Source organism: Littorina saxatilis, linkage group LG8 (assembly GCF_037325665.1).
Source record: "Littorina saxatilis isolate snail1 linkage group LG8, US_GU_Lsax_2.0, whole genome shotgun sequence".
In the NCBI taxonomy this organism is placed as follows: Eukaryota; Metazoa; Mollusca; class Gastropoda; order Littorinimorpha; family Littorinidae; genus Littorina; species Littorina saxatilis.
This window is the reverse complement of record NC_090252.1, coordinates 6305570-6319645: the sequence shown is the minus strand read 5'-3', so window position 1 is coordinate 6319645 and position 14076 is coordinate 6305570. Positions and strand designations below refer to the sequence as shown.

At 40.5% G+C, this 14076-nt stretch overlaps 1 protein-coding gene and 1 long non-coding RNA gene across 2 annotated transcripts in view; one reads left to right on the top strand and one right to left on the bottom strand.

Moving 5' to 3' along the window:
* Nucleotides 1-6476, bottom strand: part of LOC138972653 (uncharacterized) — a 28313-nt gene extending 21837 nt beyond the window's left edge. Inside the window, exons 1-3 of the mRNA XM_070345310.1 lie at nucleotides 6303-6476; nucleotides 1653-1985; nucleotides 963-1079 (exon numbers count right to left, since the gene is read on the bottom strand). Of these exons, the coding sequence (XP_070201411.1) occupies nucleotides 963-1079; nucleotides 1653-1985; nucleotides 6303-6378 (526 nt within the window). The 5' untranslated portion in view covers nucleotides 6379-6476. The remainder of the gene's footprint in view (nucleotides 1-962; nucleotides 1080-1652; nucleotides 1986-6302) is intronic.
* Nucleotides 6477-12295: 5819 nt separating this feature from the next.
* On the top strand, nucleotides 12296-13430 carry LOC138974944 (uncharacterized). The gene is made up of 3 exons (XR_011458460.1): nucleotides 12296-12440; nucleotides 12732-12953; nucleotides 13091-13430. It is a non-coding gene; the product is annotated as an uncharacterized lncRNA (long non-coding RNA).
* The last annotated feature ends 646 nt before the right edge of the window (nucleotides 13431-14076 follow it).

Below are 14076 nucleotides of genomic sequence, written 5' to 3'. Positions count from 1 at the left end.
CCTCTACTCCCCCCTCCCCCCATATCCAAAAAAGATTTGAGGCGATAATGTGACGACTTCTTTTTAAAATTGAATTTATCGAAATTTTGGTCAAATAGTTTCTGAGGCAGAATTTCTTCCAAACTAAGAAAATTGTAATGACAGATTCAAACATGATTGCTTTGCATTCTTTATCAGTTCCTGAATCCAAAAATATTTGGATATGTCATGTTTGCTTTAAAAATGTGCACAAGATTAATAAAATCGGTGTTCGCGGAGACACGCGCTGTCCATCTCAACCTTCGAGTTTCGGCTAACCTAACCTTACTTGTCACTGTGATAACTGATTCTGGGCTTTTAGTGTTCATCTTGTAGCTGCATGTTGACTCGATGTTTTGTTATTGACTCACCCGAGTGGATTTGTTTGTTTGTTCGCACAAACAATGTTTGTTTGTTGGTTGACACAACCCCCCCAAAAAGTTTTTGTTACCGTTAACTATTTCATTTGTTTACCCCGACTGCATTTTGCTCGGAATGAGCTCAGAATGTGGAGCAAATAAAGCTTGTTACTATATACTATGGCTTTTTGTTATCTGTCTTGTGTGTTTGGATCCCATGTTACGTTAAACATGTGTGATGTTACACAACTTTTCGACCACCCCTCTTATCCAAAAAGCATAAACTTATCTTTTGTTTAGCATGGCACCGTGGTAATGTCTATATCTTTCACATAAACCATAAAAAACACTATTCAGACACTTTTTATTTTCACGATGCATGTCACACTTTTGGTACACATGCAGCATTATGGAATGACCCAAGGGCATATAATAGAGGTGACAAATAAAAATGTGATTTAATACCAGAATTAAAATTGGCCTGAATGTGTTCTACCATGGACACATTAGTCATACCTCGACCTGCTTAATGTCTATACTCGTATTCATCATACACACCAACCACCGTTTAATGTGATGACCTACCCCGATCATTTTTCCGTAGGCAGCACACGTTGACAAAAATGATGATGGCAATGACGACTGCTGCACAAGCCGAGCCAGCTACTACTGTGACCAGAGGAAAGTGTACTTGGGGCATACCTGTGAAGAAAGCAAGTGCTGGGAAAACAAACGAAAGAAAACTGTCCCCAAATAGGCATATAATATAGAAACTGTCCCCAAATAGGCATATGATATAGAAACTGTCCCCAATAGGCATATAATATAGAAAGGAATGTTTCAGACCACGCAAATCAAACTTCTTTTTCGGGTAACAAATAGTAGTTACATGGCAAAACCAGTACGTGTTATACTAATAAAGTGTTCCTTACGTTTTCAATCTCAGTAATAACATACGATTAATAAATTGGTGAAATCGTTTCGGAGATATGACTTTTTGAATTTTTGTTCCTTGACTTTTTGTGACTAGTGTAGAACGGCGTGTGGGTGCGTGCGAACGTCTATTTCAAGTAGTATGGGTGTGTACGTGCTCTCAGGTCTTTTTATGAGTGTGTATGATGTGTGTGTGTGTGTGTGTATGATGTGTGTGTGTGGGTGTGTGTATGATGTGTGTGTGTGTGTGTGTGTATGATGTGTGTGTGTGGGTGTGGGTGGGTATGTGTGCGTGTGTGTGTGTGGGTGCATTTGTAGTGTGGACAAGGACACTGTACTTACTTTCAACGTTAAACGTGACAGTGTTGTTAAACATTGCACCATCAGCCAGCTCTCCCTCAAGTATCCAAACCTCGTCTTTTAAATTCTCGTCAACATTTTTGTTCACAGAAACATTTTTGGAATGTCTGTTGCATGTGCAGCCCATAGCCACGTCACAGTTTCCATTTGTATATCTCACATGGCATGTCGGCTGGGAAAATTGATGTACATTTCCTCTGAACACTTTCACAGACTGTACGTCGATGCCACATGTATTGAGGACACTGAAGGTCAAGGTTGCTATGTAACTGGCATTGGCCGGAACAAGTTTCGTTACTGTCGTGAACGATGCGCCTGGAAAAAAAGAGAAAACAAAACGAACTTGCCTGGCCATTTCATACTAGATCCCATATGCTCTTCCTCGACTTGCAAGAACTTTGTGAAACAAATAGGATATTGCAAGTGAGTTCTTAATATTTTTGATCGCATTAACTCAAACGTTAAATGAAACAGCGTCAAGCAGAAGAAGACAAAAGAGAGGAAGACGAATAAAATGAAGTATGAAAAGGAGGAGAAGGTGAAAATAGTTGTTGTATTCAAATGCTCCCTGTGAACATGATCGAAAATTATGAATTCAGTAGCTTTTCTATTATTACATTTTTAATATTTTTTTTTTATAGTTTGGCCGGTTTTTTGGCTTGGCATGGCTTTTGTTTGGTGTGTTTCTGATCTTGCTTTTTGTTTTGCCATTCAGTCAAGTTTTGCATAAATATGTTAACATAGACTTGGAACTGAGACAAGGATGGTGTTGGTGTTGGTGTGTGCGAGCGCGCGCGCGCGCGCGCGTCTGTGTGTGTGTGTGTGTGTTTTGAGTGGTTCCCAAGACGATATTTTCCCATTTTTGGGAGGATAATATGTCTTTACTCGGGTCATATCTGACTTATAGTGAACTTTGAGACAGCACTATGACGACCTTAGTTTGGGATTGCACTTCAGCTCGGAAGTTCAACAATTAAATAATGAGTTTTCTCATTGAATTTGTCATTCAAAACGAATTTTCATTTACAGACTCAAACATGATTGCATTGTATTCGTTATTAATTCCTGAATCCAACAATACATAGATATGTTATGTTTACTCTGAAAATGTGCTCGCAATTAAAGAAAATAGGTTATTTCTCCAGAAGCTTCGCGGAGCCTTAATTGTTGAGTCGGTGATGATTGTTGGTCAGTGTTGATCTTTTAGTTTCAGGCCAAAATATTGACTTAATGTTTCACATCGCTTCACGCGACTTCTTTAAGTACTTCGCCTACTGATCATTACGTTTCTTTGTTAAATAATTGGTTTAAACATAAGTTTATTTTAACAAAGGTTACAATCATGACATGTATACAAAGTTCACAGAAACAGCAACAAGCTAAAAGCTTATAGTGGTGTTCCTGCATGACAGTACAACATAAGGCGGTAACGGCTAAAAATTTGTCTCAATAAACCAAATCTATTAATAACGTAATGAACATTGCATAATGATTATAAAGAAAGACAGTAAAGGAAGGAAGGAGGGAAAGAAGATGAATAAAAGAAGAGGGATGGGTAAGAGATGTGCAGAAGTTAAAGTTGTTGTCCGGCTTGTAGAGCATTTATTCTGATTTACCCAAAGCGGCCTGAACGTTTGATGAACGAGTGTACGGTGGAAAAAATTTTCCTGTTCAAATCTAAGGAATACTGTCTGTCTCCGTTTAAAAGGTGGGGGAGGTGAATTATGTGATTGGGGAGGGTATGTATAGTTTCTTGACGTGCTTCGCGATAATTTGGACAATCGAATATGAAGTGTTGTACGGATTCGGACGGGAATCCGCAGTCACAAGATGCATCTGTTGCAACGTGACGTCTCACTAGATCGTTATTAAGATCACTTATATATAACCTGAGCTTACAGTGAATTATTTGTGACATACGATCTCCAGAATAAAAATAACACGGCGGACTTAAATCGTTTTTTGACAAAAAGTGCTTAAATTCACTTAGGGAATCACTAAGTTTTATATAGTCTGGTAAAAAATTCCAGAGTTGTGTAGTAGATGGGAGAAATGAGTTTCTGTATAATTCAGTTTTAAACGATGGAACTTTCCTGTCTAGAGGTCTGCGCCGGTGATATGGGTTATTAGTTGATATTAGTGGTGGCAATATCGCTAATAAGTAGTTTGGCACCTTGCGGTGAACGATCTTGTGAAATAATATCAATTTATGACGTTTTCGCCTCTCTAGTAATGAAATAAAGCCTGACTCATCGTACAATTTTTGATGGCTTGTACCGCGGACTGCTCCAACAATGGTTCGAATTGCATCTAAGTGAATACTTTCGAGCTCGGTGGCTAACTCCTTAGGGCAGTTGTCCCAGAGAACATCAGCATAATCAAAATGTGGCAATATGAAGGATTTATACATTATTTCTAAAGCTTTTCTGCCTAGTCTATATTTATAAGATCGTAAGCAAGCTACTAGCGTACGGCATTTTGCTATAACAGATTTAATATGTAACTCCCACTTACCGTTATTTTGAATAATAATACCAAGATGTTTATGACTTTCAGTTTCTTGTAAAATTGTGCCACCGAAGTTTAAAGGGATGTAATCTGGATTTCTTTTCCTGCTTATATTCAGAAGTTTTGTTTTACTTTGATTAAATTTAACTTTCCACTGTCTAGCCCACTGGTCGATTTTTTCAAGATCTGAGTTAAAAATATCTGTTCGCATCTGAGAATTTTCCAGGCTTAAATACATACTTGTATCGTCGGCAAACAGTTTAATAATGGATTCAACGTTATCAACTATGTCGTTAATGTAAACCAGAAAAAGGAGAGGTCCTAGAATAGAGCCTTGTGGAACGCCTGTTTGCACAGGTAAGTAGCTAGACATACTTCCTTTAAGTACCACTGCTTGTGTTCGATCAGTTAAATAGTTTTGCAGCCAATTAAACATCTGACCTCGAATCCCTAGTGCAAATAACTTTCTCAGAAGACCTTTGAGCCAGACTCTGTCAAATGCTTTGGAAATGTCGAAAAAGATTGCCTGGACAGTAATGCTGTCGTCGAGTGACTTGCAAAAGTCGTTATATAGGCATGTTAACTGGTACACAGTGGAGTCACCGGGAATAAAACCAGACTGGGAAGGTGTGATTATGTTATTCGATACAAAATAATCAAACACATGTTTCTGAACACATTTTTCAAGAACTTTACCTACGCAGCTTAAGAGTGAGATGGGACGATAATTTGAACTGTCTCCTTTATCCCCCTTTTTAAATATCGGTGTTATGTGTGCTGTTTTCCATATGCTTGGAAATACACCCTCATTTAATGATCTAGTAAATAAAATAGATAGAGGTTCTGCTATTATAGGTAAACTTGCAATAAGAATCTTATTATGAATTTTATCAGGCCCGACAGCTTTAGATGTATCAAGGCTTTCTATTACACTTTTCACTTCTTCGGAAGTCACGACCATATCGTCGATAAAAAACTCAGCATTGTCTATATCGGGAACATTATCGTCTGTGTCGTTTATTTCTGATTGTTTAACAAAAGACATATTAAATAATTCAGCCTTTTCCTGGTCTTCAAAATAGGTTTTACAGTCGACTGTTAGTGGCGGGATTTCGTTTTGGTCAGAGCCTTTCTTTGCCATAAACCTGTTAACTAACTTCCACCACTGCTTCTGACCAAATTTCTTTGGATCAGATACGGACCGGTCAAGTTCCTCTAAATATTGTTTCTTTCGCGTTCGAATAGCATCTGTGTATTGGTTCCTTATCTTACGAAAGAGTTCCCAAGCTTGTGGTGTGTCTACATGCACAGCAATAGTATGAATAAATCTTTTTCGGTCTTTTAATTTCAAAATATATGATGTGATCCAGGGTGTATCTCCCTCCCGAATGGTGACTTCCTTGACAGGCAAGCAGGTTTTCACGATCGAATACAACTGCTCCGAAAAAAGAGAAGCTGCGGTATGAATATCTTCTAAAGTCACTATGTTTGACCAATCAATTTTCTGTAACTCAACTATTAACTTTTGACCGTCTAGTTTGCTATAATCTAAAATCGTTCTTTTTGAGTGTGATCTTTTCTTCAAATGATGCTTTAAATAAACGACTGGTACGGAGTGATCACTACAAATGGGAGGAATAACTTCTACTTTATCAACAATGTCAGTGCTTGGGGTAATAATCAGGTCGATACAGGTGGACGTATCTTCAGTTATCCGTGTGGGACATGTAACTAGTTGCTTTAAGCTATCCAGGTACAGAATGTCTGTGAGTTGCTTTGGTGGGTTGTCATTAAAATCGGAATTAAAATCACCAAGAATTATGAATTTGTGTGGGGTGGCCATAACTTGTTTTATAGAAGAATCGATCAGTTGCCAATAAGCAACAGGGGCACTAGGAGGCCGGTAAAACGAGCCTATCAATATAGTTTCTTGATTCAATTTGGTTTCGATCCATGTGGCTTCAAGGTCAGGAATAATTGTTAAATAATTGCCATAGATTGTTTCAAAACTGTTCAGTCTGCATGAAAGTCCACAATTTAGTAGCACCACGCATAGTAGCACTGCAGGGATGTTTACAGACAGTTTCGAAGGTTCAAGGCACAATAATTATACTATTTACTCACAGTGTATTTTGTCGTTGAGATATCCTTTACTCAGCTCAAGAAAGCCACACAGATAGAACATCTTGCGAAGATTCATTTTTCTTTATTGAATGATTACACACGGCAACTTGAAACGATGGTTAAGAAAAAGTGTAGCTTTGCAACAGGAGGTGTATTTGTATGGACTGTGCTCAGTACCGGTTGTTCAATCGTGACAAACGTGACTCGGCATTGTTATGCGGATTTCTTGTCCCACAGGATAACTGAGGTTTGCGCTCATGAATGACTTGAACCCACATCAATTGCTGTAACTTCCCTGTTTGTGAGTAAGAAGGATACACATTCAGTATTACGCACGCGTGTAGAAATGTTCTGTTTAGTCTTAATTGATAAAAAAACCTCTGAAAATAAATTTAAGAGCCGATAGATTATTGGTATGTGTCTAACTTTATGAATGCTATAATTCGATTTTGTATCCCCGACAAATCGGTTGGTTGGCACATGGTCGTTCAACCGAAAAGAAACATATTTTGAAAAAAAGAGATTACCGAGTGTCAGTTTCTTACAGTTTAACCCCCCCAACACACACACACACACACACACACACACACACACACACACACACACACACACACACACACACACACACACAAACAGGAGTGTAAGTTTGCGCGTTTTTATTCATTCATTTTATATAAGTGGCTTTAGTGTTGATTTCAGAAAAGGCAAATATTTTAGCAGACCATTATTATTTCAGTAAGCATGTCAAAAAGAAATAAATTAATTCCACACTGGCCTCGCACACTCAAATATACACTGTATCTGTCTCTTAGGTGTGTATTGCGCGAGAACTTTGTACAACACAGGACAAGAAAACAAAAATTAATAACAGACTGTAAATTGATTACCCTCCAACATAACTGTTTTATGCAAGAATAACAAACAAACAGGGAAACTTAAATCCAAACACAAACAAGAACTAAAAGAAGCTATGCTCTGAGATGAGGTATCATATGAGTGGCGAAATGTGGTGTCAAAACATTTAGTCGATTTATCAACCAGAAACTAACAAAATAACACTGACAACCCGGGAAGTCCCAGACAGGTCGTGCTGGTATCGCGGACACACACACACACACACACACACACACACACACACACACACACACACGCCGTGCGTACAGTTCCAGGCGCTCTGCAGTGATGCCGTGTGAGATGAAATTTTACACACACACACACACACACACACGCGCGCACACATACACACACGCGCGCGCACACAGACAGACAGACAGACAGACAGACAGACAGACACACATACACACAGACAGACACAGACACAGACAGACAGACAGACAGACACACACGCACACTACATGAACGAGCAAATGGGGTAAAAAGGCTTCTAAGAAAAATTGTTCTCACAGCTCAAACCTTAGAGGAACATTAATTTTGAGTGTTTAGCACAGACATGTGTGCACCAACATTGTTATTAAACAGGAGGATATTAATCGCCAGGTTGTCTCAGTGATGACATTGACAATGCATGAACACAAAGGCGTACCACTAATTGTGCAGACGGTTCCGACACCAAAGTGACTAGAAAGCGGATTAAAAGCAGCAGGTATGGTCCTCTACATCGCACAATCGTTGGGCACAATGTGTATCGCGTTCAGAAGGCACTCTTTTGCTTGCTCAAAGGCACAGTAAGCCTCCCGTAAACCATCACAGATACTTTCAGGTTTTTACACACAGTACAAACACGCTTTCATTTAAACACTCACCACTTGAGAACATCCTAGGTGCCCTCCGTAAAGAGCGAGCAATTTTCAAAGAATTTATTTTTGCGTGGTTTATCTTACCCCTGAGACATCGTGAACCCGTGTGATCCAGTTTCCCCTTTTCACAATGCAGTCGTCAGTTAGTAATTTGAATGCGACTCGCATGTTATCTGCAATAGCACGTTATCATGTACCTCTGACTATGCACGAAACAAACGGCTGTGGTTCACAAGAACTCTTGCGATGGCTTTTGACTGTTCAGAGGAACTGGCGATAGGCATAAACCGTCGTCTGCTACGAGAACCACGACCTTGCGTGACCATGCTTCCGGGCGTTTCTTTTTTCAAACTTTCAAAACTTCGAATTGTACTGATCTTGTCTTGATGAAAAAAGAATTCTTTTATGATTTGAGAATGTTTGTGTAACAAGCTGTCAATTTATTATTTAGATTTTAAAAGTTAGGTCTAGCGCCAAAACGCACCACGGTCCGATTGTCTCTGAGACAATCCGCAAAATTAATTCTTTGAAAATTGCTCGCTCTTTACGCAGGGCACCTAGGATGTTCCCGTTTGGTGAGCGTTCAAATGGAAGGGTGATTGTACTGTGTGTAAAAGCCTGACAGTATCTGTGATGGTTTACGGGAGGCGCACTGTCCCTTTAACGTGGCAGAGAGAGACACACGTGTTTAGGGGTGCTCAAATTGTGAGGCTGTCAGCAATATTTCCACTACACTTTTGCAAATCCAGTTAGCGGATGCAGCAGTAACTTCGTCCAATGACTCTGGGATGCGTCAGGCGTGGCTCAGTGTGAGTTCTGTTAACGCAGTGCAGCGGCTGCAATGCGAGCTGCCCCGATGGAACTCTCATCACTGGGCGACACAAGGTCAAACTGGAACACGAGAAATATAACAATATTGTCAGTCAAAGGCATGTCGACTGGTGTTGTTGAGTGGTCCCCCACAAACGATAAGAATGTACTATCACTGAATGCCTATTAATGACGACGACGATAAAGATGATTGAAGAAAACACACGCGTCACTCATACACTAGACCCCACCCCCTCCCATTTTAAGAACCACCAATTTAAGACTTCCCCCTTTTTAAGACCATGAATTTAGAGAGTTCTTGTTCATATCCTCTGTAAATTTACCTTCATTTTAAGACTCCCTCCTTTTTAAGACCTGGTTTTCTCAGATTTGTTCAGGTCTTAAAATGGGGTTTGCGCTGTAGTAATGTTTTAGTAATCAGTTGAACGCTGCCTTAATTATTACTCTTTTCAAAATGAACATCGCTTCTTCATGTCAATGATTGTAATCATTTCAGGTGCCAGGAAATCGGTTCCACATTGCATAACTCTCACTTACTCTGGTTGAAAATGTAGTTTGCATTTAGAGTGCTGAACTCCCTTTGTTTCTCGTATCTTGACAAATTGCCCTGTCTCATTTGGTTCAGTTTATCTATTTGTTTGCTTGTTTGTTTGTTTGCTTAACGCCCAGCCGACCACGAAGGGCCATATCAGGGCGGTGCTGCTTTGACATTTAACGTGCGCCACACACAAGACAGTAGTCGCAGCACAGGCTTCATGTCTCACCCAGTCACATTATTCTGACACCGGACCAACCAGTCCTAGCACTAACCCCATAATGCCAGACGCCAGGCGGAGCAGCCACTAGATTGCCAATTTTAAAGTCTTAGGCATGACCCGGCCGGGGTTCGAACCCACGACCTCCCGATCACGGGGCGGACGCCTTACCACTAGGCCAACCGTGCCGGTCAGTTTCTCTATAAATCCTACGTGTTGCACTCACTTTCAGTTCCGGTCTGACGAGCTCCCTTGTCTTTTCGTCCAGAATGTCATGGAAACGAGGATGTCTCCGGTAAAGGTATCCATCAGCAACGACACAAACCTCAGGCTGGTTGACACGATTTATCAATACCGCTAAACCTGAAAAGCATCAATAAGGCAATAAAAATACTTAATTTTGAAAATTACGAATCTTGTTGATAGGATTAAAACTGTAATTTGCGTCAGAATATCATAAGAAACAAAAAAAGTGAAAACTGTCCATTTAACACTTGAATGAGCTTAAAAAGCATAACATTACATCCCCACCCCACCCCGAAAGACTACAACAGAATAAAATTAAAAAAATCAGGAAACATATAAATAAACAAAAACAAACAAATAAATATAAAAAAGTGGTTAGTTTCTTGCGATAACACTTGAGGGTAATTAACAGAAAATAACAATTCCAACCTTACAAATGGGTTTGTCTGTAGTAGAAGATTTCGATGCTCAGTGTAACAAAGTTCATTCGTACAAAACAAACCTCAGACGTTAATGTTGAGAGGGAACACACATTATTTTAAGTTCAACACTTTTAAGTTTAAGTAAAAAACAGGATATTAGAGCCAACATCAATGGCAAGACAGAAGTAGCTCTGTGTTTGCTTGTGCCTGTAATTCATCTGGAGTCGCTGGCATGCAACGCTCACATTTATCTCTGTGGCCTTCTCCCTAAACAAGGGATGTTCGGCTTTAAAACAACTGTCTGCACCAGCATCTGTTTAGTTCTTTCTTTCTTTATTTGGTGTTTAACGTCGTTTTCAACCACGAAGGTTATATCGCGACGGAATTGAATAATAGTCATTTATAAATGATTATTCTCAATTGAGAAACAAAATGATGAGGATATGGGTTTGAATAGTTGTCCCCTGACGAGGCTACCTTTCAGTTTCCCCAGAACACCTCTCTAAAACCACAAAGAAGCTATCCTAGCAATTTGAAACTGTAAATATTGCCGAAAAGTACTAAAATTGGGAGAGGTACTTAGGGATCTCTGGGCTGCCTATTGCATTTGCCGGGTTTGGCAGACCTTTGATGTTTACCCCCTGTCTGTGTTAAGACATGACCTTTCATGCCCCGTTCAGTAACATACCTTGAGCCTTTTGTTAGGTGAAGAGGTAACACCGATGGCCAGACAGGCATAAGTTGCTCCCCTTTGTCTGTGGATAGTGTTCACCTTCGTGGGAATAAGTCCAATTCCCCTGCGACCAACTTATTGATTGTTGATCACGTTCATTGTGGTAAGGCTCAAGTACCTAGTTGGTATGCACCTTCTGTGAGAGGTTGCGCGTTGGTTTTTTGTGGGTGTATTATTATTATTTTCCCTTTTAACCCATTATGGTTTTATTATGTTAGTTCAGTGCAACTGTGAATCCAGTTATTGGTGTAATTTAGGAGTAATTATCCACCCTTGCGCGTACATGCTTTGCAGTTGTTATTGTTATTTTTTATCATCAGTGTGTGTTTACGGAGTTATTCCCCTTTTTATGAAATAGTTACATGACACCTGCCCTTGATAGGTTTAGCACACTCTGTATTTGATGGACTCTATTTTTGTTGGCTGTTGTTTGGTTATGTAATAATGTAATGAGGTTTTTTGTTCCTGTTTTCTTTTATTAAGTATGCCTTGTACTACCATGTAACCACTGCATCCGTTCATGCAGTTATTGCGTTTTGGTTATTCGTCCATGTTATTCCCCTTTCCATGCAAGGGTTATATGTCCTTAATAGCTCCAATGGACTCTAACATTTTTCTTTTGTTTTCTACGTAATAATGTAATGAGAGCTTAATTGTTCTACTACCTTGTATTGATTATGTCCTGTAAGGTTGTCCCGTCGGTAAAGCGAAGCGATGCGACGAGCTGTCCCCTCGTCGAGAGAATGGGTAACCAGGGAGTTGGTCACCCTGTTCTCTCATCGGTGATCCTTGCCCAGTAGCTCCTGCGAGAAGCGTCTCGGCCTCCACCCAGTCATCGGCGAGGAATCCCGTTCTGCTGCCCCAAGCGATCTCCTCGTCTCTGCGGGTCCGGTCGAACGCCCCGCCGTGACGATCATCCTTCGCCGAGGTAAGCGTCTGTTGTGGTACAGCCCTGCCAGTCAGTTCGATCCCGCTGTCCAACGGAGGTAGGCGACGACCCTTGTCGTCAGTACCGCCTGACGCTTGCAGGTCTTCTTGTGAACCAAGGTCAGACATCTTGCTTTGTGTGACAAATGGATTGTACATAATTCAGTATTGGATGATGTAAACAAATGTGTACAGATTGGCTAGCCATACTTGAAGTGGCACGACTGGACGGCGTGACCTATTTTTGTAAGGCGTATCTTCATTGGCTGCTGTAGCCAATGGGAGGAAATGAGGTTAGCTTGGTGGCGTGTGAAAGGTGAGAGCGTACTTGACAGTCAAGGAAGACAGACGTGTTTGGATGTCTCCGCGTTGGGCGAGAATGCTGCTCACCCGCGAACACTGAAGTCGAACACCGAAAGACTTGTGTGCGGACGAACCATGAGTGGTTCTAGGCTGTAAAGATACAGGTATTTATTGAATTGTATTTTGCTCAGTAATATTGACGGGTGAAATGACTGGGAGAGTCATGTTGTAAATTGGGCTGGAAAAGCGTGAGCCGCTGTGTCAGCCATTTTGAAAAGGAAGGTCGTATGTTCTTTCGGTAATGAAGTTACTTGTAAATGAGCTGGTGTAAATAATATATCCGCATAAGTTAGTGGACGGATAGTTGAACAGTATTGAGAAAGAATAGCAGTATTATTTCGTAGAAAAGTTTAGCTAAGAATTGAGACTTATGGTAGTCTAAACTTTTTACGCAGCACCCCGGTCGGAGTGATGGGTGGAACCACTTGACAGCGGGAGAGAGAGAGAGAGATGGGCATCCCCTCCTTGGCGCTACGAATTGATGTTTGAGAGCGCAGGGTTGTAGCAACGCTGGAGTACTGGGAACTGGGTGGAGCCGCACCCCATAGCCACCACGAGCGGTATTGCGTGGGTGGTATGTATCCCGGGTATGTACCCGTTAAGTTTGTGGAGTTACGGTACGTGTGAACTGCCACCGAAGAAACATAATTGTGGAGTCACTGAAAGTGTGAACTGCCACCGAAGAAACATAATTGTGGAGTCACTGGAAGTGTGAACTGCCACCGAAGAAACATAATTGTGGAGTCACTGAAAGTGTGAACTGCCACCGAAGAAACATAATTGTGGAGTCACTGGAAGTGTGAACTGCCACCGAAGAACCATAATCGGCGAGAAGATTGTGTGAGACGTAGACGTCGTCCATTTAAGTATTACGCGACACGTGATGTGCGTAACATGACACTGTAGTAAACAGGAACTGTAAACATTAGCAGAATTGTGTGGATCAGGAACATCCATCTAACGTGAGACAGTTGGTCTCCGACGTGTGTTAAGATATTATTCTTCTTATATATGAATGAACGTGATCTGTAGAATGCATGAGAAATAACATTTTTGTATTGTTGTGTTGATGATTCATTACAGGTACGAGGGCAAAGGGCATTGAAAGTGTTTAGTCTTTGTGCTTTGTTTGAGTGTGTGTGCGAGTAACAGTAGACAGTAAACAGAGTAGAGCACGCATATTTTCTATACATACACACATACCTGAAATTTCATCCGTAACACTTAATTTGGAGCAGTCCAGAAAAATAAACAGTCACTGGCTAAGTGACTGAGAAAAATAAAATAAAAACAAAGGGATGGGAGGAGATCTTCTCTCTCTAAGCAAAAACAAATGGAAAGCTACCAAATTTACAGTGAACCAATCTTGATCCCACTTCTGACACCATTTGTAAAGCCGAGCGGTATTGGCTTCACATTAACTATAACTGTCTGTGTCTGTGTCTTAGATGTTATACGTGTTTGAAGGTCATTTGTCAGGATGGCAATCACACGACAGGACAAACAGACACACAGAATATAAACTCAAGAAGAGGCAGGTAAAGTTCAAAATTGTATTGAATCAAAACAAATCATAAACACAACTCAATACAAGGCGTTGGTTCTTTTCAGAAAATATATCTGTACATTGGTTCACTCTATTCCTGTAATTTTCCTACCCTCAGCAAAATACGCTACTGAAAGCAAAATGGCTGAAAATATGGGCAGGGGTTCGGGGCCTGAGTAAAAATAAAGTAAAAG